This window comes from Corvus brachyrhynchos, unplaced genomic scaffold (genome assembly GCF_000691975.1).
Source record: "Corvus brachyrhynchos isolate BGI_N302 unplaced genomic scaffold, ASM69197v1 scaffold258, whole genome shotgun sequence".
Lineage (NCBI taxonomy): Eukaryota > Metazoa > Chordata > Aves > Passeriformes > Corvidae > Corvus > Corvus brachyrhynchos.
This window is the reverse complement of record NW_008240122.1, coordinates 5676057-5703203: the sequence shown is the minus strand read 5'-3', so window position 1 is coordinate 5703203 and position 27147 is coordinate 5676057. Positions and strand designations below refer to the sequence as shown.

Genomic DNA, 27147 nt, shown 5'->3' with positions numbered 1-27147 from the left:
TGTATATATGCATATAGCTGCTGCAGCCTTTCTGAGTGTTTGTCTGGTATTGATAGGCAGTGGAAAAAAGAGAATATGCTGAGGTTACAAGTTCTGCTTTACTTAATTGCAGCATTTTGGCTGGACTTTTCACCTAGTGGATCCAGAAATTAAAAAAAAAATCCATAGTTTGAAAATACTTCTTTAATTTTGAGGGAACAAAATATCTGTTAAGCCAGGTAGTTTTGCCTTTCTTGCTTAAATCTTGCTGGTGTAGAAGGCAAAAGTAACTCCTTAGTTCTGCAAAGGGCTTCGGGGGAAAAATTTCCTTTAATTTTTTGGCACAAGCTTCTCTGATAATGCAATTTCTCCCTAGAATATGAAAAGTCTAGAATATTAGCTTTTAAAATATAGTATTTCAGTCCAGGAAAGACAAGTTTTTGGAGAACATTGGAATGTGCATGAACATTTGGCTGAAGGATGGCAAAGTGGGAGAAAATGTTTTTCTGCCATACTAACTAAAGTGCACATGATGAAGGACTTAATCATTGTGCACTAGTAAAATAAGGGGAGAAAACATTTTATGGTTTTCCATTCATAGCATTGTATTAGGAAAAAATAAAGATTATTTTCATTTGTCATGTGAGTTTGGCCGTATTTTGCATGGTTATAGATTTACATGGGCCGGAAGGTTGGACCAGAATAACAAGATGTTTAAATTTTTAATATAAAATGCTGAAAAAGATGTTTAGGCTTGTATGTCTTTCCTTTGCAGGAAATACAGTCCTTGCTAGTGGTAAGGGTGGTATACTGAATTCCAGCAAATCATTCACTTTCAAGCCATAGTTTATACCAAATATATAAAGTTGGATATCCCATGCCAGACATACGAAAGCAGAATGTCCTATATGTGGAAGTCTGGGAGTACAATGCCAATGTGTTGACATTTATAATTCTTGAATGTAAACCAGCAAACTGGTAATGTACTTCTGACTATTTTTTGCTTCAGTTTTTTAATATGTAATCATACTTTACTTGAGCAATGTTTTGTTAGAAACGGTGAAAAAAGTATTATTAGAGAAACTAGCGGAAAATGAAAGGATTCTGGCCCTTATGTGTGATGTTACTGTCAAAATACACTCTGCTTCCTTACAAGAGCTCTAGAAAGAGTCAGAAATGGCGTGTCTTGAAGGCAATAGCTTGTTAGCTTTTTAGAAACACATTTACAAGGGGCTTGGGTTTGGGTTGGGGTTTTTTTGAGAGAAAAGACTGACTCTAGGACAGTCTTCCTGAATTGAGAATACTCTTAAATTCTGTGTAGTACGCCCATTGAATTCACGTTGATGTGCTATTATAATCCATTTTTCTGTAGAGGAAGTTGGTCAGTGCTTATGAATATGCAAGTAGAAAAAACTTCTAAATTAGCTGATCAGTTAGAAATGGCCATTCGGTCTAATAATGCAGTTTTGTATTTGATTTCATTCTGGACTGTGAATTCTGTTATAATTTATGACTATACTTTTCTCCAATTAAATTAGTTTAAGTTTGGTACCCTGAAGGTTCTTTCCTTCAGAAGATATTGTTGGGGCAAAGAAATAAATGTCTCAAAAGAAATAAAAAGATAAATAAACTCAGGATGGTTTTCAAAAGATCTCTTCATTTCCCCAAATGGAAGAGGGCTGAAGATATATTTTCTTTCCTTTTTATTGGTCTAAGTTTCAGCCTATATTTGTTTCAAAACCTCTTTTTGTTTTACTCATTCTTTACATTCTTTTATGTCTGCGTTTCCTTGCTATCTTCTATTTCAGTTCCTCAGGCATATCTGCTCTTTTTTAGAGATAACTACAGAAATATAATTCAAATTTAGTCAGCATCTTGAGTCTTTTGTTTGCAGTATAAGTGTTTGTACAGTTTTACATGAACTCTGCCATATACCCATCTTCCCAGAGATGCAGCTTTTACATTCATAAAGGAATCTAATGAGCGTTCTCATGCTGCTTTTTTGAGAAGAGATAACTAATTTGCAATAATTTTTCTGGTATGGTAGAGAAGTAACTGTGATTTCCGATATCTTATGGTTTACGCAATAGTATTCTGTAAATGTTTTCTTTAGGAACTGTATTTCCAAGGCCTTATAAACTCTCTTGTAGTACAGATGTGAAAATAAAGATGCCAATACTGCTCTCACAACAGTGAGATCCATTGTGTTATACATTGATTTTAATTTGCGGGATTTTGGAAGGGGAAAAATGGTTAGAAGGAAACAGTTCCGCCTGTGCCACCCAACGATAAGTGCTCATGGGATGTTAGTGGATGCTGTCCAAAACATTAGCTGTGAAGGTTCTGCCTTTTTGCTGTAGCTAAAATTACTTGTGTCGACAGGAAAGGAAAAACCACAAGAGCCGATAAGAGTGAAAGACTTGCTATTTGAAAGGGACTCTTGAGGTAAAGCATCAACAGTGGTCTGTTCTCTGGTCCACTGAGGGTCTGAGGAGTTGAGGCCTGTTCACACTGCCATCAAGGCATGGTAAGTGAGTCTTTAGGTAAAAGATGCATGTGCCAATGTCTTGTGGGGGAATTATTCTTGTCTTCATGCTTTGTTCCTTTTACTTGCCATGTCTAGTTAAATATGTACACCTCTGGTAGCCAACTCCCAGGGGGAAAAGTGCAGTGTACTCACGTGGAGAAACTAATGATTAGGACATTGGATTCACTAACGTGGAATTTATTATGTGCTGAGGGAATTAAGAAATTCCCTCTTGGATCAGGTAAAGGTATCATCTGCTTTCTGAGAGAGCTGTGCTGAGAGGTCTGGAGAGAAACAGAACTTGCTCTAATCCCTTAGCAAAGTAGGACAAGAAATGCTTATGCATGCCAAGTCTTCAGGAGATTAATTAGATAGTAGGCAGTTGTAGCTTTTAAGGGTCTGATTATCTTCTAAGAGAGCTCTGTGGGAGAACCAGGCAGACTCTTTCAGGAAGAGTGCACAACATAAAAATGTTCTCCTGGGCTTGGCTTCACAGATTCTGGATTTCCTGAGCACCCTTAAGTTACCAAAATCAGCTGTCTCTTAACTGTTCCTACAGCAGGGAATAGAAAAAATTTGTAGTAACCCTAGGAAGCTGAGTTTACTCCTTTTTTGGGTGAACAGTACTTGAGGGGCAGTGTTGCATTTATTCTAGGTGAATGCAGAAGAGTGTTCTCCATGTGTCAGATTTGCTGGGATCTCTTATAGAGTTGCTTTGGGTATTGGATCATTTATCAAGAATCACACTGTGTAGCCAGTGGAAGAAAAAAAGGAAAATAATTTCATCCAAGACATAAGATGCTTTTCTGAAAGCAGAATTAATTTCTTATTATGTTGTTTTCCTGCTCTGTATTTTCTTGCTAATTCAAGGCCTTCAGGTATTTGGGATTTCTACTAAGTGTTTATAAGCTATTCTAATTTCTGTATCCAGTTTTCACAGCCTCTTGCCAAAATTAAAAATTAAAATAAATACTGACAATCCCTAGTTTTGGTTTGTGCAAATGGTTTATCCGGTGTTCACAGTAGTAGAGCACACTGTAAATTCTTTGGTTGTATTTGCAATGACAGAAGTGCTCCAGAGTTGAACTGTTTTTTAAAATGTTAAGTTTTGATGTTTGCTTGGGCCCAAAAATGATCATTTCAAGAAGATCACTCCAGAAAGTTGTTCCAGTGGTGCTTTGGGGGAGAGGGATATGAAGAACCTGTGAAAACAAGATGACAAGTAGATGGCATGTAGGTTTACAGTGATTGATTTGAAGCTGCAGCCTGTAGGATGTTTAAGTGCTGGCTGCTAAGAAACTGAAGCCTTTGAAGTTGTTATAACACTCCAGCCCTGCAAATACTGTGAAAAATATCTGTTGATAGAAAGATGTGAGCATATGGTAGATAATTATCCTGTGCCTTTTTCTGTGAGCAATTTCCCTGTGGTGGCCTATGAAGAGTAGAGCAAAGAGGGGACTGAAACCAGGTATGCCAGTTTCTACACTAATGCTGTAACCACTGGACCAGTATCTCCTCTGTATTTATGTGGAGGATAAGTACTAATGTCACACTGTGATCTTTCTCATTTCAGGTAAATACTTATATTGGTACTGATTTTAAGCCACTGTAGGATGCAAGTTGTGTGCATGTGGTGTGCAGAGATATAAACAAAATGCAAATCTGTACTTAACTTTATTCTTTATGTTAATTCTGCATGAAAGATGCTATAGAAATGCATTACCACTGTTACGGGCTTGGGAGGTTTTGTTTACTGACATTTTCTCATGAAAGTTAATTTCTTGCTTAGAAATATAAAAGTACACTAACTTAAAATAAGATCTTGCTGTTATTTCCTGTAGTATAGCCAGGAAAAACAGTTACAATCTGTCTTCTTTAAAATCACATTCCTGGAAGATATTCTGGCAACCTGGGTATTTAAACACATTTCAAAGAAAAACAACTTCAAATCAATTAGAAATTGTTACCGTATTTCCTTTCTGATAGTGTAGAATTGTGTTTTGCTGCAGACATTGCCTGGAGTTATGAAATAAGCAATAACCTGTGAAGGAGTCTATGAATTAGCAGCTTTATGGAACATGAGGCCCATTGTATTGTGAAAAAAAATGGGGAGTAGGTAATCATGGACACTGAGTATTTTGCATAGGTTCTTGATTAGCTTTTTTGGAAGGATAAAGGAAAGACTACAAAGCACAAAATGTTCCAGAACAAAATTTAAATGTGGGGTTTTTGCCAGAAGTTGAATAGTATGGCAGTTCTGGAAAGCTAAACTCTGCTAATAGGCCTGAGAATTACTTTGTTGGGGGTTTTTCACTTGCCTCACCTGTAAGATCTCACTAGAACTGATACTGTCAGGCTGCAAATTTTCCTTGTCTCTTTTGGAAATCAGTTGGTGTCATTGCTACTTATTTAAATGAGTTACTGTTGAAATGGCTTAAATTGCCTCCTGTGGGTGGCCTTATAACAGCTCTACTATGCCTTTTATACCAATGTCAAGTGAATTCATTTTCTCAACTCTTTGGTCATGTCTGATTGTTGAAAAACCTTACCCTATTCAAACTGTTCGCTTACTGTGCAGCCAACTTCTGTCAGCAGACAGGATCAGGAGACAGGGAATTCACAGATTGAATCTGCAGCCCGAAAAAATCTCTGGGGTTATACTTCTTAGTGAAAATCAATGCTCCTTGGTGCGATTATTTACCTTAGTATCTGGCAGATCATCAGAACAGATCTCCTGAATCATGTGGATTTCTCCAATGTAGACACAGTTTGATGGACACCTATGGGCTATTAATCTCTGTATAGTAATTGAATACTATTTTTCCATTCCTACTGCCACACAACAGGAGGTAGAGGGCAAATTTAGTGAATGTACATGCTATTGGTTAATCACTTTAAGGTCTAGATAACTGTTTTCTTGAATATCTTGTCCTGAAACTTCGTCCTATAATGAAAAAAGTCAGCCAGGAAAACTTCTGCCATGAAGGGGCATTTAACTTCCTTATGTTGAATTGCTTACTTGTGGATAGGTAAATAGTTATTGGCCATCTTCTGTATGGCAGTAGCTACAACTGTGTGTGCTTGTGATGCTTGTGGAGTCTGGTGTCTATCATATGGATGTTTTCATTCCATTACTTTTTCTGAAGGCCATTTTGAATTCATTTCTGTAGATCATTTTTCATTCATTCCTAACTGGAAAAATGGGGATTACCCAGTCGTCACAGATGACATTATCAGGCTTTTGTGTTCACGAGAATATACAGTCATCTTTGGATGCTATTAAAACTGCTACTGAAACTTCTGTACCTCTTAAGATGAGGCAACAATTGATCTTTTTAGAAAATGAAAGTTACACAAGTTGCAGTATGGCAAAGCCATAAAAAATGCTGAAATTAAAAACTACAAGGTTGAAATTAAGATCTGATGCATGAAGTTGCTCCTAGTGTGTGGAGACCGTGGAGAGACATGCAAGCAGTATCTAGACTGAAGAGAGTGGTTTAATTGAGCCTCCATCTGTGTGCTCAGAAATAACAGGTAAGTTCTTCAATGATACTCTGAAAAAATGATAACATTAAAGAAGATCCTACCCAATCTGAGTTATGCATGTAGGCCTTCATGTGAGAGCAGCATGAATGCAGAATTAGTTGCAGATGCAGTTTGAGTTGATTTGTACTTGTATATTGTTGTACAGTGGGCCACTTTCAGTCTAACTGGCTAACTATTGAGTAACTTAGAGAGTTTGCACTGCAGAGTTCATTTAAAGATATCTACTGGCAAACAAGGCAAGGGGTCCAAGTCTGGATTTCTTTATTTTAAATGCATTAATGATTGTTCTGTTAAATTTTATTAACTCTCTGGAAAGTCTGCAGAAATCTCATTTCAAATTAGACAGGATTTATTAAGTGAAATACGTAACTTAGTCTGTCAATACCCCAGTCACTGTGATCATTTTTTTTTTCTCTATAAAATTCATTTTATTCACAGTTTTATAGCAAATTCTGGAAAAAAACCTTCTCTTTTCAGAATACATGTGATTTTGGTAAAATGATAATGTATAGATGTGTGAGCAAGGCAGAAGATGATTTTGATATAAGCCACAGAAAGCATTAAGTCTTTTTCTATATACATAATTGCTTGTTATTTTTGTATTTGGGTTTTTCATACCTTCTTGGCTTCAGTGATCTATGTTCTTATTTCCGGGGGTTTTTTTAAAGTTGTAACAACTAAACCTCATAATCTTGAAGTTGCATCAGACCTTAATACTTATGCAAGGTCTGAATTTTGTAGCAGAACTTGAAGCAATGAAACACAAACACCAGAAGCTCACACTGTTCTTCTAATGTTTTAAATCTTCTTAAATACTATCTCTTAAAAAGCTGGATTGGCTAGAGCTGGAATACAGCCTTCAGACAAACAACCAGAAAATGAAGCACACTCAGTTACTACTCTTTTTGCTCCAGGTTTAATATTTTGCTGATTTCCAAAGTCTAATAGTGAATACAATACTGCATTGCTAAATAAAATCTTACTTAGAAGACCGTTTACCTCTAAAGAAGGTCAACTTACTGTTACACTACTCTCATCAACTGAAGTGACTGTGTGTCCTCAGAAGAATCTCTATGACGCTGAAATTGTAGCAGTGTAGACACTCTAAGAGGGGTAAATTTGACAAATCAAATTCTGCCTTAGATTTCAAGAGTGTATTTTGCAGGTAGTTGTTTACTTTATCTCTGATTTCAAAAATAGAAGGAAGATTAAAGAAGGTGCTGTTTGAGAACAATATAACACCTGTTTTGACATCCTGTTGAAATTGGATTACAGTAAAGTTGTTTAAAAGTATTTTCAGGTGAATGAACCTAGTGCTTAGGGCAAATAAGTTACACTAAGATATGTAAAAAGAAATTTCATACGTAAACATGGCATTGTATTCCGTAGTGTTTGTGTTAAAATTTATGAGTTTAGATATAAAAGTGCAGCCCTTCTGCAAAGTTAACAAAATGGATGGAAATGTGGTGGCCAAATGACAAATAACAAGCACTACAATAATATAATTCTAAAGCTAAGAATGGTTTATATAAATCAGAACTTGTGTTTCAGAAAATTTGTGTAGTTCTTGTATGTTTATTCTTTCATCAGTGAGAATCCATTACAATTCATGTATGTCCTGGGTGGGTAGTTGAATTGTTCTTCAGGTGATTTGTTTTTATAACCAGTTTGTGCTTCAAAACTTGAGTTGCTGAATGAAAGGTGTTTAGTAAGGATCCTACAGTCAAATCGTTCATTTTAATTCCTGTAGCTTTAAGGCAATACAGAATAAACACTGTTTTGATGCAGTGTTCTTGAATTCTTTGGAAAGAGCACTACTTCAGCTCTGTACTGCACAAATGACAATGGATTTCCTCTTGCTCTTTTTTTGTTCTGTAGTGTAACGTTATTTAAAAAACAAAAGGTTCGGTTGCATTTAGGTCAGTTATTAAAATACTGTTGGTCATTTCCTTTGACAGAACATTTCTATTGTGTTATACCAATGTCATTAGGAGGAAAGGTTATTCCCACTTGTCTGGCTGATATCAATACATACTGGCATATTACATCCTCTGGCTTTCTGGAAATGCTTTATTTGAGCAGCAGCTTGGGAACAGGAAATTTAAGGTTATATGCAGTCTGGTTTCAGACTGCATGATAGAAAATGTGTTTCCTAGAAGATGCTGTCTACCTGACAAGATTTTCTCTAGTATTTTGTAGAATTGGATAAGCTTAAATGGGTTCAAGTTCAAACAAGTTTTCACTAGCTGTAGGTGGCAGACAAGGTAGAACAAGGCTCTCAGTCACTCTGTAGTACTTGAGGAACTTACAAGAATTGGATTAGTATGTCTCCAGTTCACCAATTCCTCTGGAATGTTGTTTACCTTTTAAGACACGGCAATGATAATATTCCCATCTTAGAGGTGTTCCTACTGTCTGTAGGGGGGAGAAAACGGAGTGCTTTTACATCAAGCCGTGGTCAAATGTGAAGTCTGTGACACTGGGTTAACTTCTAAAGGCAGAGGTTCAAGGATAGCCTTTTAGCCATGCTGGGCAACCCTTTCTACCAGAATCAGAGTGAGCACGAGGAATACAGTCCAATCTTGTAGCTGTTCATGCATTTAAAACACAGCAATACCTATTTCATGCTGCTTTCACTGACAAATTAGACTGGTATGGTTTAAGTGATGATGCTGAAAATGGGAAATTGATTTTGGTAACATCATATATATTACTTCAGTGGGAAAAAATACTAAGTTGTGGAAAGAGAAACGCTTGAGATATTAAGCCATCATACACATACACTGAAGTCTGTATAAAACTATTCCATAGGGACATATCTAAAGTCATCAGAAATAATAAAAGTTATAACCCTTTTTGATGGAAATAGCCGCAATAGTTAGAGATCAGGCTACAAGTAAATTTCATTGTAGAGCTGAAGCATGGTGCCTGGTGAGTAACTGATTAAGCTTTCTATCTGCCTTTCCAGGGTATCAGAAGATAAAATTTGTACACAAACTCATTCATTTCTTTTCAGGCCAGAGCTGTGGAGTCTCACCTTGCTAAGATCCTGTTTCAGTTTTGAGCTTTTTTTAAACCTCTTCATAAAGCTAAAAATAGCTGAGGTTGGAAGGAGCCTTTAGATAGAGATCGCTAGCCCAGCTGCCCTGCCTGGGCAGAATCAGATAGATCAGGCTGTCCAGGTCCTTGTCCAGTCACGTTTTGAGTATGTCTTAGGACAAAGACTCAACAACTTCTTTATGCAACCTGTTCACTTGTGTTTATTACTTGTGTTTATTACTTTCTGTGTTACACAAAATATAAATTTGTTTATGAAATATCTGTAACTTAACAGGAAGAAGTAACATGCCATCCAACTACACTGAATACAAATATAGATAAGGAATTTCATTAAGCTACTATATTATATCTTCACTTAGTTGTAAAATGCAGACATCTTTGCTAGTTCTGAGTTTCTTAACTGTACAATTAATGCAATTTAAAATTCTGTTGCAGCTAGTTTATTGTCAAATGTCTGTGTGATATACAGCCTTCTAGTACCTAAATGGGCCCTCAAGAGAACTGGAAAGGGAGTTTTTACAAGAGCATGGAGTGGTGGGAGAAAGGTTAAGGGCTTTAAATTGAAATAGGGGAAATTAAAGTTAGATATAAGGAGGAAATTATTTACTGCGAAGGTGGTGAGGCACTGGAACAGGTTGCACAGAGAAGTTGTGGATGCCTCATCCTTGGAAGTGTCGAAGGCCAGGTTGGAAGGTGCTTTGAGCACCCCCGTCTAGTGGAAGGTGTTCCTTCCCTGAACTACACGATCTTTAAGGTCCCTAACTGGCATATTACATCCTCTGGCTTTCTGGAAATGCTTTATTTGAGCAGCAGCTTGGGAACAGGAAATTTAAGGTTATATGCAGTCTGGTTTCAGACTGCATGATAGAAAATGTGTTTCCTAGAAGATGCTGTCTACCTGACAAGATTTTCTCTAGTATTTTGTAGAATTGGATAAGCTTAAATGGGTTCAAGTTCAAACAAGTTTTCACTAGCTGTAGGTGGCAGACAAGGTAGAACAAGGCTCTCAGTCACTCTGTAGTACTTGAGGAACTTACAAGAATTGGATTAGTATGTCTCCAGTTCACCAATTCCTCTGGAATGTTGTTTACCTTTTAAGACACGGCAATGATAATATTCCCATCTTAGAGGTGTTCCTACTGTCTGTAGGGGGGAGAAAACGGAGTGCTTTTACATCAAGCCGTGGTCAAATGTGAAGTCTGTGACACTGGGTTAACTTCTAAAGGCAGAGGTTCAAGGATAGCCTTTTAGCCATGCTGGGCAACCCTTTCTACCAGAATCAGAGTGAGCACGAGGAATACAGTCCAATCTTGTAGCTGTTCATGCATTTAAAACACAGCAATACCTATTTCATGCTGCTTTCACTGACAAATTAGACTGGTATGGTTTAAGTGATGATGCTGAAAATGGGAAATTGATTTTGGTAACATCATATATATTACTTCAGTGGGAAAAAATACTAAGTTGTGGAAAGAGAAACGCTTGAGATATTAAGCCATCATACACATACACTGAAGTCTGTATAAAACTATTCCATAGGGACATATCTAAAGTCATCAGAAATAATAAAAGTTATAACCCTTTTTGATGGAACTAGCCGCAATAGTTAGAGATCAGGCTACAAGTAAATTTCATTGTAGAGCTGAAGCATGGTGCCTGGTGAGTAACTGATTAAGCTTTCTATCTGCCTTTCCAGGGTATCAGAAGATAAAATTTGTACACAAACTCATTCATTTCTTTTCAGGCCAGAGCTGTGGAGTCTCACCTTGCTAAGATCCTGTTTCAGTTTTGAGCTTTTTTTAAACCTCTTCATAAAGCTAAAAATAGCTGAGGTTGGAAGGAGCCTTTAGATAGAGATCGCTAGCCCAGCTGCCCTGCCTGGGCAGAATCAGATAGATCAGGCTGTCCAGGTCCTTGTCCAGTCACGTTTTGAGTATGTCTTAGGACAAAGACTCAACAACTTCTTTATGCAACCTGTTCACTTGTGTTTATTACTTGTGTTTATTACTTTCTGTGTTACACAAAATATAAATTTGTTTATGAAATATCTGTAACTTAACAGGAAGAAGTAACATGCCATCCAACTACACTGAATACAAATATAGATAAGGAATTTCATTAAGCTACTATATTATATCTTCACTTAGTTGTAAAATGCAGACATCTTTGCTAGTTCTGAGTTTCTTAACTGTACAATTAATGCAATTTAAAATTCTGTTGCAGCTAGTTTATTGTCAAATGTCTGTGTGATATACAGCCTTCTAGTACCTAAATGGGCCCTCAAGAGAACTGGAAAGGGAGTTTTTACAAGAGCATGGAGTGGTGGGAGAAAGGTTAAGGGCTTTAAATTGAAATAGGGTAAATTAAAGTTAGATATAAGGAGGAAATTATTTACTGCGAAGGTGGTGAGGCACTGGAACAGGTTGCACAGAGAAGTTGTGGATGCCTCATCCTTGGAAGTGTCGAAGGCCAGGTTGGAAGGTGCTTTGAGCCCCCCCGTCTAGTGGAAGGTGTTCCTTCCCTGAACTACACGATCTTTAAGGTCCCTACCAACCCAAACCATTCCATGATTCTATGAAATGCAGATTAATTTTGCTTATACTCAAAGCTCACCAAAAGCCACATGACTCTGTTAACACGCTCTGAGGTTGTATCAAGAAAACCTCTTGAAGATCCAAGTGCAAAGCATATGAGCACTTAAGTACTTTCAATCAGTGCTGTCTCATGTCCTAACATCATGGACTACAGGGTGAGTCCTCATTTGCCTTTCACATAGGTCCATTTTTGGTCACGTAGATGGAGGCATGCAGCATTGGTCTTATTAGGTATGGTTTGTAACACCAAATACTGCCTGAATAAAACTTACTGTGCGTAGACGACTGGTCTAACCCAATTAAAGCAGTGATAACATTGCTACTGTGCTACTGACACAGTTATCTTAATTGTATTATCATTTTTATTTCTGTTAGGTGTATTTCTTGAAACACAGCGAACCTGTAATAAAAATTTCTGCCAGGCATATTAAAGAGACTTTTGTGTACAGATGACATTTGTGTTAAGTGGATGAGTCAAGGTTATTCTAGTGAAGAGACGGTTAAGGTGAAATAAATCACAAGGTCGAGGCAAGAGAAGAGAACCCGTTTGCTCTACCACTGTGAATGAAGCCACTATTTGAGATAATGGAGCAGAGCAGTTTCTGTAGTTGGTGTTAATTTACCATGTTGACTTGGGTGACTGCTTTTTGAATCAGTTATTGTGCAAGGTGGTACTTACCTAATCCTTATGTATTGCCTATCAGTTTTAATTTAATTCCAACTTTGCCAGTTCTCAGATGCAACAGTATAATTTTAGAAAATAATAGAATGGTAATTTGGGCCTATATAAGCCTGGTAGTAGCCCTGTTACCAGTTTTATGGTAGGTCTCCTATTTGACATTAAGCTTCTGCTGTTTCACCTGGTTTTCTTCCAAAGCACGGTAGAACCTTTATATTTTAATATTGTGGTTTAGCTTTGTCACAGAGGTTCCACATGCATATGTGCCTCTGGTATCAGAATGGAAGGGGGATTGCTTGTCTTTTATTCCTGTAAACAATTTTGGTCTTTGTTCTTTTCTACTCAATAGAATTTAGCTTCCTGGAATCCTTCAAACCCTGAATGCCTCCTGCTTGTTGTGAAAGAGCTTTTGCAGCAATATCACCAATTTCAGTGCAGCCGATTACGGGAGAGCTCTCGTCTCATGTTTGAGTATCAGACTTTACTTGAAGAGCCCCAGTATGGAGAAAACATGGAAATCTATGCTGGCAAAAAAAACAACTGGGTAAGCTCTTATTTCACCTAAAATGCTTTTAGCAAATACAACTCCTGCTTCAGAAAACTTAAGTTCTTACTGTGGATCTCCATGCTTTCTGTGTCCAATGGAGAAAACTCCTGTTTGACTCCAGCTCATTTTCTATACTCCCTGTTTGGTATGTTGCTGTGTTCCATTACCTTGGTTGAACCAGATTTCTAGGTGAGAACTGGTTTTGAACCTGCTGTTCATTGTCTGGTTTATAGGTGAAAACTTTGAAACTGTTGAAAAGCCTGTGCTATGTTTAGAGGGCACAGTACAACGTTAATGTGGAAGTTTGAGTTAGCTTTGAAGATTTGAGAGGCAGAATAACCGTGTTGGTATGACACCCTGCCGGCCTGCCAGCTTGTTTAGGGCTAGGATGTACTAGGGTGTGTTTCCACATTATGATTGAGTTGATTTAATTGGTAGCTGCAGCTGCCGGTATCTCTCTTGTGCTTGTGCAAGCTGAGATGAGTTGTTCCAAGAACCTAAACTGGAGAGGAGAAACTAAGCCAACTAATTTTTTGCAAGAGGAGGCAAGATGGGCTAGAGCAGTGACTTTGTAGGGACATGCTTTCATATGACAGACATTAAACAGGCTTATCTGTTTCCTGAAGCTATATCCCATATTCCCACATGGGAAATGTGCCATGCTTTATAGAAACCTCTGTATCTCTAAGATGTGGCCATTGGCAATGTAGGCATTTTGGTTACTGTGTGAATTGATTTTTTTTTTTAATTCAATCTCTGCCACAGAGTAAGCTTTGCAAAAATCAGGGGTTTTTCTGCTGGTAATATATTTCTCATGGGAAGTTTGGAGTAAGATATGTCAGGAAATATCTAATAGTGTTTATGATGAGCTTGTTTCCCTCTTGCTTTCAGAAATACCATACTCTTAAGATAAACAGGCCTTCTGAAGCACTATCTTCTAAAGTAGGTGCAGTCTGAAAATTGATGAAAATTCAGCACTCCTATTATCAAGGCCTAGAATTCAACTTTATGTCACTTCAATCATCCTTAAGTTACAGGTGATGCAAGGATGTTTACTTTACAACTCACACATTCATCTGGTTTTCTTTTCTTAGACAAGTCATCTAGGCTTTTTTTATTTGAACCCATGTTTAATTTTCTTCATCAAAGAAATTCAGACCTCCTTTTTTTTTAATGTTTATAGACCAGAGTATTTGATTGAAATTAACTTATTCACAGATGTTTCTGTACAGTTACTGTCTGTAGCTTGCATCACAAACAACTTGTTATATCTCTAAATTTCACCAGACTGGTTTATTGAAGTGCAGAAGGCTTTCTGAACTGTACTGAGATTTTTATCATAGCTTTTGCCAGTTGCAAAAATTCTACTAAGACTGTAGAAAACTGGGGGTTTTCTTCCTTTTAAAGAGGAAAGACATAGCTACTCAAGTAGCTTTCAGGTCTTCTCAGTCTTCAGTAACTGAATAAAGAACTTCCTTTTCTTTCATTTTAAATGCTGTTTTAATTAAAAATATTCCAGTAAAATAAATCTTAAATACATTTTGAGTCAAATCCTTTTCATCATTGCAGAGCTATTCTAGATTTTTCCATAGTGTGTCTTCATTCTCTCAAGAAGACTCTTGAGAGTCTTGAAGATTCTATGAACTTGCTATACATGACAGAGTCTTGTTCACTAGTGTCCTAAAACACAACTGTGAAACTAACTTGTGTGGTTCTCTTTCCTGTTCTTTACAACTGATTTGTCAGCCTCAAGGATCAGCAAAATAGGAGTGTTTTTCTAAAAAGCAGGAGATAAATGGCCTTTTATCCTCTCTGCCTAGAAGGCATGAATTGAAATTCATGTTGTTGCTGTCTCTCAGGGATCAATAGTAGTTCAACAGATTTTGGAAATAATCAAATACGAGCCTTGCACAGTGTTACGAAAGCAATCATCTTAGGTGCATGAGTTAAAAAAACTTTGAAGAGAAGGCCTGAATTCAGCACTGTGTCCCAAAATGGAGCAGAAATTTGCTCTTATACCTTTGTTCCACTATCTCCAGTTTCCTAAAGTGCAAGTCTCCAAGACATATGATGAATTGACAAACTATTATCTAGCTTATTAGCTTCATGTTGGCGGAGTACCAGCAGATGCAGGAGACATTAAATATTTAATTGCTCAGGGCTCTGGCCAGAAATTCATCTGTCTCAACCTGATGCCTGTATCCAGCTGGTTGGGGCTGGGGTGGTGAGCACCATGGACAGGGGCTGCTCCCTGTCCAGCCAGAACACCTTTGGAAGTATTAGTTTGCAAAATAATCTTGATTGAATTACATGAAAGATCTAGACTTTTTGGAGCAGCTGATGATCAGAGCAGCGTTGGTCAGAGGCCGTTCCTCTGTTCAGTGGCCATCCCAGTTCATCAGACTTGGTATTATACGAAAAATAATTTTCTGGATTTTATGGCAAATGTTGTATGGCATTTTTTGAAAGTCCAGAAGAGAAGCACCATGTGTAATATCTGTTTCACTCTGGATAAAAAGTAAGGGCCCTGACTGTCGTTGTAGCAGTCTTCATGTTATATGTGCGCAAGAAGTTGGTGATTTTTCTGCGTACATCAGTAATACCGCATCAGAAAGCTGGCATCTCTTCTCACAAGTGGTGTAATCAGGAAAGGTTTCACAGTTGGGTGTTAATATGCACTCACTTTTTGTTGCATAGTGTTTCTATGTGCAATTTCTTTGCCTATCTTTTGTGACTACCAGAAACGAAGGCCAATTCTCAGCTAGCTGGTGTAAGGTTGGATTACAGCCCAATGTCACACAAACCCTTTTGGCAAATTATATAACTTGAAAGGTACCATTGGAAAGATTTCAGTTTCATTGCAGATCTTGTTTTTTCTTGTTTAGTGACTTAGAGATAGCGTGAGTTATCTCTAGTTCATGCCTGGTAGATAGACCAAGAAACAAAGTGGCACTGACAAATTGGCTAGCTTGTCTCAAATTATTCCAGTTTTTTGTGCTTAATTTCATAAAATTAATGTTTAACACTTTCTTTACTGCTACTTCAACCTACCTAACAAATACAGCTGCTCTGTGGTTTGAACTAAAAAAATTGAGATGATAAAAAATGAATATGGAGGAAATCAGGCAGGCATTTGTTTTTAAAAAACAGTGAACTTTGTTGCTTCATAACCAGGTGGACAAAGTCTGGTTTTAAGGAAGTGTATGAAACAGAAAGGAAATCCTTTCCATTTCCTTCCCATACCCTTTATACGTAAAAAAGAGCAATGTGTATGGGACGCTTGGCAAATTCTCAGTACACGGTTGTCTAGGTGTTTAGAGTTACATAATTCTGAAAACAAATTATTTAAAACCTCCTACTTCAGCTCTTTTCCTCTAAGTTTATTCAGAGGATACTTTTGATACATGCTCATCTTTCTGAACACAAATTCTTGTACGTATGTCTGCAATGTTTGTAAAGATGCCTCTGTTTTATCTATATGCTCGTATCAATTTATCAGGTTTTTAGCTTTGCTTTCAGACTCTTTGCAGGTCTCGCCAGTCCTTTGTCCGGAAATGAGTACAGCCAAGATACATCTATATTTAGGGCATAACAAAATACAGTCTGATTTTTTGGTCATGCACATTGTTTTATTCTAACTACTTTTTGCTGTTGACTTACTGGCAATGATAGTTAATGTTCTTTAAAGTGTTTTTTCATATGACACTTGTGAAATCTGTAAATTTTTTTTTCCCTCTCCAGTACTTCTGTTCGGCAATTTTGTTTTAAATCTCAACCCTTCTCTTTGGAATGAGCTCTTAGTCATTTTTCTGGATAGTATTTAATCCTCAGAATGTTTGCTGTTCTGTTTTAGCTACCAGGTCTCATTAGTGTTACGTTTTTTCCACAGACTGGAGAATTCTCGGCTCGCTTCCTCTTGAAGTTGCCTGTCGATTTCAGCAATATTCCTACATACCTTCTCAAGGTAAAATGACTGTCTAAGTTGACAGTATTTGTGAGAGAATATGAATTATTGCAGTCTCCTTAGTAATTATTTTGACATTCCCACCTTTCTTCTCTCCAAGAGTTTGAAAGTTCACCATTTCTAAATCAGATTGAATTTTGTTTTGGAAAGGTGATGTTGGACATGCTGTTGTTTTGTGTGCCACTTTAGTGGGATCTTTTATAGGAATCTGTGGAATTTCATGACGTGTTAGTGTTTGGATTTTTAATGAACAGTCTCAGTTGTACCAGTAGTCTTGACAGTAGAAGCAGAAAATCAAACTAAATATACCATTTCTTAATAGGGAATGAAAGCAAATTCTGGTTACTTGAACTGAAAGCTTCAGTGATCACTTTGCTTCACTGTTCACAATGAACACAAATTTGACCAGATCCTTTTGAAAATAGGGCTATAAAGTATTTTTGCGAGTTGAGGAAAAAAGCACATTTATTTCTATGCTAAGAGGAGAAATAAAAACAGAAAAAGCAATTTGTGATGAACTAGCACCATGGAAGAAATTGAAATGAGTGGTTTTCACAACACAGGGTCAGTCTCTCTTTGAAGCAGCTATTGTGGAAGCCCATCATAAGGTCAATGTTCCTATATTTAGAGAATGCAGTGGGAGATTCGGTTTTCTGTCTATCATGACTGTCAGAATGAAGTGCCAGAACTTCCACTGCAGACAAGGTTTGAGTCAGTTGATGTTGCCAGCACTCATCTTTCCTTTAAACCATGTGTCTGCCTTCTTAATCAGCTATTTACTTTTAAATATTTGGAAAGAGGAACAGCTACTTAATCTTTAAAAACTGATGTGTTGAGATGAAATTGTCAGTGTGGATTCCATTACCTCCTCTTCATCTTATTGTTAGAACTGTCTTCAACTATTGTTAGATCACAATTGCAAGTGTGAGTTTTCAGTGTTTCACCAAATAAGATGTCTCAAGCTACAAACCATGAAAATAAAGGCAGGCACAACTATCTGGAATTTCTGATGGCAGTTAGAGATTGGAATCCTATGATCTTTCTACCTTCTGTAGATTGTTTTCTGTTTGAGTAATGAGCTGCTTCTCAAAAGTATGCAGATACTTTCAGTTTATTCCTGTGTTCATAAGTAGCAGCTCTGCTCCCAGAGGCTGTCTTTCATTGGGCTTTTTCATCTCATTGAATGGGACTGTTTCCAGTCAGATATAAGAGGCTTGGCTGAGGCCTTTTTGGGAATGTTGTTGTTAAGCAGGACACAGCAACAGTTCACCTAGACTGCAGGAGATAGCCGGGATTTGTTTCTGAAAGACTCTGTGGGAAAAAGAAGACTGAGAATGTCTAATGTGAACTGTGCTGTCTGCTCCTGCCAGAACTCCCAAGTGCCGTATTTTTCAGGAAGAATTTTAAATTAATCAAGAATTTCAGGTCAAGTGCAGAAGCAATATGTTCTATAGCTTCAAATGCAGGGCTGTCTTGTACCTCTCTGTTCAGTTTCTGGGGTAACTTGGAGGTTGGAAGGTGATGCATGACTTACATAATTGTCATCATGTAGGAACCCCGTGATGGAAACAGAACCACCTGCTGTTGTTTCTGAAGAGTAATGCTTTAATGCATGACAGCATACTCCTCCTTACTGTAATTCCCAATCATGTTCACTAAACATCTTCTGTAAACAAGGTTCATATACTGTGGTCCACAATCATTAGTGCTCCACAAGTCTCTTCCTGGAGCTTTGTTCATCATGAGTACTGAGTGATTCATTAGTCTGAAGGAAAATATGTATTTATTTTGCATGCATATGTAGTGTGAGGTGAAGAGACATACAGAGCAGGTAGCATAATCAAAGTTTCCCAGTCTGCCTTTATTTTGACATTTCAGAAGCCTTAATGTCTTAGCTTTGGGATTTTAAAATCGATGTCTTTTTGTATATAATAGCCTGATTTTTTACACCAGCGGATCCTTCTTGATGGACAATGTACTAGTGAAATCCTTAGTTTTCTTAGTCAGGCTTCTTCAGTGCAAACTGGCAAGTTAACTGTAGTAGGAAAGTGATGTGTAGTCTGTCTGAGTAGCAACAGGAGAAGAAATACTGTTTTATTCCAGAAGTATTTGTTGAGAGTAGAAGAATTGTTTGATTTAGGCTCCTGCATTGGTTATGAGAATGTGCTTTGTAGCAGGCATGGATCTTATACCCTTGTTGCCTTTAGCTTCCTGTATTCTGAGCTAGATGAATGTCATCTCATGTGACAAGAACATAAACAACATAAAAGCAGGTAGAATCAGAACTACTCTGTTGTGGTTGAAATAATTGTGCTCTGACTGCTCCAAATTTGTAAAGCTATTGAAAAAAAAAAAGTGGTTTGGGGTTTTTTTTAAGCTGTCTGTGTCTTTTCTTTGGATGAGACTTTTTGGCAGAAATAGACCTTTAATGTATTGCAATAAAATAGTTTATTTCCCATCATGGCTGCCAGTTATGCTGGTTTCGATGCTACCTTCTGGATTATGGTACATGATGGATAGAGTGTCTATTGCTGTAGTAGAAATAATTGTTAATATATTACCCTGAAAGGTGGAAGAACAATCAGTAATTGAAGGCTGTTAGTGTATTAACAGCTTTATGTTTTACTGCAGAATTTAATGTGTTTGAATTTTGTTCTAGTCTGTAGCCCACCTTATAGTGTGCAGTAGCTTCTCTGTAGGGATTTGCGAAGTTCAAACCTATGTTGTGCTTTCTCTAACATCCTCTTTTTTATATTTAATTAATACTACTTGTATTAAAATCTGGTGAAATACTAAAGACCATTATTTCACCTGATCAATCACTCATAGTATCCCAGTGATTTCTAATGCTCTTCTGAAGTTTTTATTGATTTTTATGGATGTCAGTAGGTAATCACACTACAAGCATGACTCTAAAGCTTTGTGTCATAAGCCAGTACTCAGGTTTAAGAATGTAAGCTGTGAGATCAGTATGCAATGTTACAAAATCTTTGTGGTTGTTGAGAATACACTCTGGAAATACAAGATGTTATTCTGTCATCTTTGTGGTGATAGTACTTTTCCTATAAAGAATAAAAGTTTGAAGGTGTAACATAAGTTGTATTGTTATGGACTGGAGAGGAGAATTTGCCAGGTTATTTCGAAGATATTCATGGCACTAAATTTAAAATTGAGTTCAAGTGTGTGTGTGTTTTAAGGGAAATAGCTGAGTATATTAAGAAGACTGAGGATAGTCAAAAGAGCAATGCAGGGTACACTGTTTCTTCCTTTGAATTCTAAAATTGTAGCAAAATTTCTTCAGTTATTCTAGTAAAACTTCTTCAGATTTTATTTAGTTGGAAACATTATACCCATTATAATGTCTGCAGCAAAAAAATCTCTCTTCATAACTTCTCTTGGCATATTCCTTTACATTTGAAAGAAAAAGCATTATTGTGTATTTTCTATGCTAAAGAGCTGTTCTAAAAGAAATGTTGGCTTACACTTAAAAAGCACATCCATTATTTTTTCTTTTAGAAAGTTATACTTTAATGCAAAGGTTTTTAATTGAATGTGGACCTTTGTATCCACTTTCAAATTGTTTTCTTATGCAAATCCATTTGATATAAGTGAAAACTTTGTGTTGAAACAGCCGCAGAATCAAGCTGATGGCTCAAACTACTGCGAAATTTATTATGATAAATCTTTCATTAACGTTCTCTTATTTGAAAAGAATGTGGCTTTGGCTCAGGAAAATCCTTGTATACTTTTCTTTTGCCTTTTTTTGCAGTTGGATTTTTAATCAGCATGTTCGTTTTGAATTAAATTATTTTCTGTTGGTTGCAGCATTTTTAATTTTCTCCACAGTATTTTATAAAGGGAAGTATTCAGTGTACATACTCATTTTGAGAGTCAGTCTCTAGTTCACATTTCTGCCTCTTTACAGAGACTTTGTACGCCACAGTAATAGAAAAGGTAACAGGCTCAACATCTGAAATACCCCTTCCAAATTTTCATAGAATTTTTTAGGTTAGAAAAGACCTCTAAGATCATGAAGTCCAACCATTAGCCCAGCACTGCCAAGTTCACTAATAACCCCATGTCTGTCCCTAAGTGCCCCATCTGCACATCAAATTAATGCTTCCAGAGGTGGTGACTCCAGCACTACCCTGGGCAGCCAGTTTCAGTGCCTGATCACTCTTCCACTGAAGAAATTTTTCCTAATATCCAGCCTAAACCTCCTCTGGTGCAACTTGAGGCCATTTCCTCTTCTCCTGTTACTTGTTATCTGGGAGAAGAGGCCGACCCCCACCTCGTTACAACCTCCTTTCAGATGCTTGTAGAGGGAGATAAGGGTCCTCCTTGAGCTTCAAATCCTCCAGACTAAATAACCCAGATGCCCTATCCCCTCATCCTAAGACTTGTGCTCCAGACCTTTCCCCAGCTCTGTTGCCCTTCTCTGGACACACTCCAGCATCTCAAGGTCTTTCTTGTAGCGAGAGGCCCAGAACTGGACACAGCATTTGAGGTGTGGCCTCGCCAGTGCTGAGTACAGGGGTCAAGCACTGCCCTGGTTCTGCTGGCCACACTATTGCTGATACAACTCAGGATGCCATTGACCTTCTTGGCTACCTGGGTACATTCATTCTGTGTAGTTTTGTTTCATTCTTAGTCGTTTTTGTCAGCTAGGGGCACATATGTAACCATAATGACAAATCAGTAAAAACCTCCAGCTCAGTAATTTGCAAATTGTACTTGATTATGTGACTGCACTATGATTGCGCAGTATTAGTGAATTTCAGAGTACGTTGCCGGTGATGCTGCTAAAAACAAGACATTTAGGTATTTTTCTTCTTATTTCCATGGGGGTTTTTTAGGTGTTGACTAAGTAAGATGTTCCCTGATCAACACCACGTTCTTGTATATATCTTTTAAAGTACTCATTTCCTATGTGTATGTACCTGCTGCTTGTTCTCTGGTGAATAGCTAAGATCAGGACTAATTTAGCTATGGTGCTGTGACCAGCAGCCTTCCAATAATTTCTCACTATTGAAGTGTAAAGGAAATACGCAACGCAGACCTGTTTCTTTTGGGGGTGCTTTTTTTTGTGATGACCATTGTATTTAGTGCATATCTTTTAGAAGTGAAATAAATAACAGACATTGTCTAGACACGTTGCCAGGGGCCAAACAGTTGTGTGTAAGACTGTCAATGGAAGAGGTTTATCCTCAAGTTCAAATTGAAAGATAAGAACATATTTGTGTTTTTTTCCTTACTCTGATTTCATCATTTGGAAGTCTCTTAAAAGACTTCATTGCAACTTTTGTTTACAACATAGACCAAATTCCAGGTACTGTGAAAAGGCTGCAATACTTGTCTATGTCTGAGTAATTAACTATAGTAGAGAACAAACAAAAGTGTAATATGCAGGGTCAAATGAGATTTTTTTTCCAGGCCAGTTTCTTTACTGTTGTGCTTTAGCAGTTTGATTTATTTGACAGCATTTAAGGTTTGTGCTAAACTGCTGCAAATACCAAAACACAAATACACTTGTATAAAAAGTTCTACTGCTGTTTAAAAAACCTGAGATAAATATTCTGAAAAAGAATAATATTTTCTTTTGGTTTTGAACTTCATTGATTTTGTTTGTAGCTGACTTAACTAAAACCTGATGTGTAGTGTGTTGAGGTCACAAAGTCAGTGGCAAGAACGATGTGGAGTTCAGATATGACTTGATCTTTTTGCACTAGACTCTTTTAGTCTATGCCAGGCAGCTGCCTCTCAAAGGAGCGTAGGATGTTATGCAGCATATACTATTTGACTACCTTCCAAAACATATTTGTGTTGTATTGGATAGAATGATGGACCTGCATACCATATGAAGCTTGTCAGGTCTGTGGTGCCTGGTGTTGTTTTACTCTTTTACCAATAGCAAAACTGGAAGTTCATGAGACTGATAGATAATCCTGAAATAATATGTAGTTCTCATGATTCACAGTACTCTGACCATGCTTTACATAGAGATCTTTTAGGCTAATTTGGATAGCTGTTAATATTATACTACTTAAGACTTTGAGACAAAGGCACAAAGTTAACTTCCTGAATTGCATTCCGTAATGAATTCCTTATTTTGAGCAAGCATTTGGAGCAAATAGTTTAAATTTTTAGAGTAGATGACAGTACAATATTCACTAGATTGATTATCATACCAGCATTAACTTACTTAAACAGAGTATTGGATCATCAAAGATTGTCTGGGTTTCTTCTGTTAATAAGGGCAAACTTTATAACACATAATTAAAATGGGCCATTGAGATTTTAGATTAGAAGTGGGTCTGTGCAAGTTAGTACTGGCAGTATTTGAAACAGCAGAGTTTGTAGCAGCTGAAGACAGTAAATTGCATGATCTAGAGGCTGGGAAAATAAATATAAGCTGTTTGCAGCAGACATTTTTCAGTAATAGATGTCATTGATGCTTGTCTCTTAGAATCTTTCATTTTAGCCAGTGCCCAGTAATCTGCAGTTTATTTTTGCTGTCCATGTTTTTCATTGAAAATATTAACAAACTACCAATGAGGAAGTGCTCCTTTACCTCAATATGTTGGCCATTGTCAGAGTAGCAGCCGAGTGCCAGAAGCAGGCAAAACTCCAAGCAGTGGACCTTACATATTGTTTGAGGCCAAAAATAAAATGGGGAGGGAAAAAAAATGTCTTCATGTCATGAAATGTTTCTGGTAGTTTAAAAAGTTGTGGAATCAGAAAACTAGACTTTTTCGGTGCTGAAATATTTTAAGTGTCTAGGTTTTCATTATAGCTTAAAAGCACAAGATCTGTCAGCTGTAAAGGTTTGGGGGTTTTGTTTTGGCTTTTTATGTTGCAAGATATTTCACTTGTCACGATAGGTAAAAGTGTAGAAGATCTTTCATATTCCACTGTATTGTGCTTCTTGGCTGGTCTTACCGTTGTAGTTGTATTATTGACCTCACAGTTTTTCAGAATAGGTGAGCTCTTGTTTTGTCACAGAATCTGCTGATTCTGGTATTGGAGAGTTAAGAGTAAAGTGATAACTGCTGTAGTTCAGTGAAGCTGCAGAAGTACTTACAGACACTATGATTTAATTAGTCATCCTTTCATGATTTTGTTCTTAGTATCTTCTGCCCACAAACCAAGGGAAGCAAAGCTCTCTAAAAGTGTACTTTATGATCAAAACATGTTACATTTGAATTCTGGAAGAAAGAAACCTCCCTTCATTCTCACTAAATTTATTAGTACAACTTTTCCAGAACAAGCTGACTTGTTTGTAGCATCTAGTCACTAAAACCACATAAAACAGGTTAGTGTTAGGAGCACCTTAAGCTCCATATGCTGAAAGCCAAAAGCAATTTTTTTAAATGAGCTTTTTCTGTAATTTATTGGAAGATTTTGTTAATAAGATATGTCAACTGCAACAGCTCATTCTGCACAGCTGATGATTTTTATAGGTTATGATCTTAATATGACTCATAATCTCCAATCAACTGTATTTCTGATGACAGTTCTTTTATTTTTAAGCATTTTATTTTTAAAATGCTGTAGTAAAGGACCACCACATCTACTGATAAATCTTAAAATATTCATCTCAATTTCTGTGAATTCTCCTCAAATTTGGTAGAACTATTTATTTGCTATTCAGCTATGACTAGAGATGGGGGGGGTTCATTAATTTTCTTTAAAAAAATTAAGAAAAATAAGTTAAAAAGAGCAGCTTTTGAAAGCCTTTTTTGCATCTGGTGGGAAAGTTTATAGACACGTTATGTTGCGTGACTTGGTTCAGATTTACTGCCTTGTTAGGGCTTGTAATTTGTACTATTGCTTTACATTTGCATTTTATGTATTGCATAGGAAGAATGGAATTCAATAGCCATAAAGATAATTGCAGGTTATTACATAATGATGGTGCTTGTTTTATCTGTCATGGTCCGCCCATAGTATGTAGAACAAGCAATGTACAGTGGTCTTAAACTGGGAAGTGGATCTTGGAAATGTATGTTTTTAAAACTCTTGCATTCTATTCTCCACTGCTGTTTCTTCTTGAAGGAAAAAATATTTGAGAAGTTGTTGAGCATAGAATTTGAAGGTAGCAAATAATCTGTAAAACTCATGAACCAGCAAACCTGTATTTGCAGATACAGAAGTGCATAAAGCACGATGGTAGGATTTTATGAGGGATATTTCCATACTAAGCCTACAGCCATGAGCCATACTCATTCAAATATTGGGGTTCTTCCTAAGGCTTCAGATCAGGGCTTAAATCCTACAGCAGCTCATATGTTGAGGTTTTAAAGTAAATTTTGTTTACAAAAGTGCCAGTTGCTGTTACAAGGACTAGGTTGGTTTAATGTTCTGGGGTTCTTTGTTCTGGTTTTCAGTTTACTAGACTATGTCTTCATAAGAAAGAATAGTACTAACATGAATGTATGTCTGTGTGGTGATTTCATATGATTCTTACTCATGCTTGGTTTGAATTCTGTGATTTGCATTGGTAGCTTTTTTTTTTGTTAAGTATACAAAATTCTTTGATGGCTGTCTGTGTTGAAATGAGGTTTTGTTTCAGTTTTTTTTAAATATATGTCAGTAAAATAACCATGTAGTGGAGTGTGTAACACTACACATGTTTACTCGGTCTCATAGTTAAAAATAAAAATAAAAAAATTAAAGCTTTAATGTTGAATAAGTTACCCTCAGTAGTAAACATTCTGAGGTTGACTGGTTCATCACTTTTATTTTTGTCTAATTGATACTGGCAATGTCATTAATCATAATACCATAAAACATAAAGTAAAAATACAAAAAAACCTATAATGTTCTGCTCTTTTTCTTCCGTGTTACCAAAAGAATGCACAGCATTTTGTTCACCAATTGCTAGCTGATAATGTGCCATGTTCCTATCAAGCTTTTAATTTCTATAGTAACTTCTGTTTAGGAAGGTAGTTGCTTGTACAGAAGGTGTATGTAGGTAGTTTCTATTTTAGAAGGAGACTTTAGATGGAGAAGGCTGAAGGAAAGTCTGCCTTGTCCAGCAGCATCTCAGTGAAAGAACAACAAATAAAACTTAGACCTCTTGACTCTCTATTTCTGTTTTAACAGTTTAGGTGTTCATGCTAGAACTTGTACATCTTTCATGTGCTGGGACCTGTAATCATTGCAAACAGCACTTCCATGGGAGGGAAGGGGCAGTGGGGAGGAGCATTAGTTTGGCTTCACTGGGTGCAATAAGGTGCACTCCTTAGGCCTTAACAGGTTACCAGTGCATCAAAATTTGGGCAAAAAGATGTGAATTAAATGTTGATTTTGAGTTGCGAAATGAACTGTCTGGAGTGCACATATAATACTTAAGTATACCCATAACAATACCAATAGGAAGTCCTTCTGGTGAAGGAAAATAGTGAACTAGAGTTAATTTGATAATGCTGTTCCATCTCTTGCCATATTTTGTCATTTTAATTATTTGCTTTTGTAGTTATCTTAAGTAATAAACTACCGAAATATATGTGCTTTTAATATATTTGAATATGTTTATATATTCAGAGATATCAGATGTTCTGTGTTTTACTGCAACATCTTTTCTGGTGTAGAAGAATGTTAGACAAATATGACTGATGTCTTGACTAAAACTGATGACTGACTGATGGTATGTAAATAATCAGTGATTCATTTGCAAAACCCTGAGGACAATGTGTTGGTTAACAAAGAATAAACACGCTCATTCCAAATTATTATTCTCATTGTTTAGCATTTATAATGTGTGTCCTAGATAAAATCATTAATTCTATCTCATTTCACCTAGATTCATTATTTTTTTTTAAGTAATAAATCTTATTTAATTTTCGTTTTACTATTGTTAAGTGATTAGATAAGCTCTTGAAATGTAGGTCAAATTGCACCCAGGTTACCATTTTCACATACATGTAGGTATTGTCACTTTTTCTCCCTACATAGATTAGATGAAAATAGTAACTGATCATCTCACGAGTTCTAATTTAATATATTGTTCACAGGAGTTGTGACATATGATAAAAAAACCTCTATTTTTCAGTCAGCACTTGAAACACAAGCTAGGTATATGCAAATTCAGAGTGGAGTCCTGAGCCGTGAGTAGAGAGCTTGTCCAAGGATTTAACCAGAGCAGTGTTCTTCCTCTACCTTCTCTTCCTCTAACCTATACAATTCATCACAGTTACAATTAGCAGTTGTTTAAGTCCAGTTCATTTTGACACACTTTTCTTGAAGGAA

General features: G+C 36.8%; 1 protein-coding gene across 2 annotated transcripts in view; it reads left to right on the top strand.

Annotated features, from left to right (window-relative positions):
• BRE (brain and reproductive organ-expressed (TNFRSF1A modulator)) overlaps positions 1–27147 on the top strand; it is a 166221-nt gene that overhangs the window by 35793 nt on the left and 103281 nt on the right. The window contains exons 5-6 of one of the 2 annotated variants that reach the window (XM_017744827.1): positions 12735–12929; positions 16822–16896. The exons of the other annotated variant lie outside the window; for it this stretch is intronic. Coding sequence (XP_017600316.1) covers positions 12735–12929; positions 16822–16896 — 270 coding nt within the window. The remainder of the gene's footprint in view (positions 1–12734; positions 12930–16821; positions 16897–27147) is intronic. 2 annotated transcript variants of the gene reach the window in all.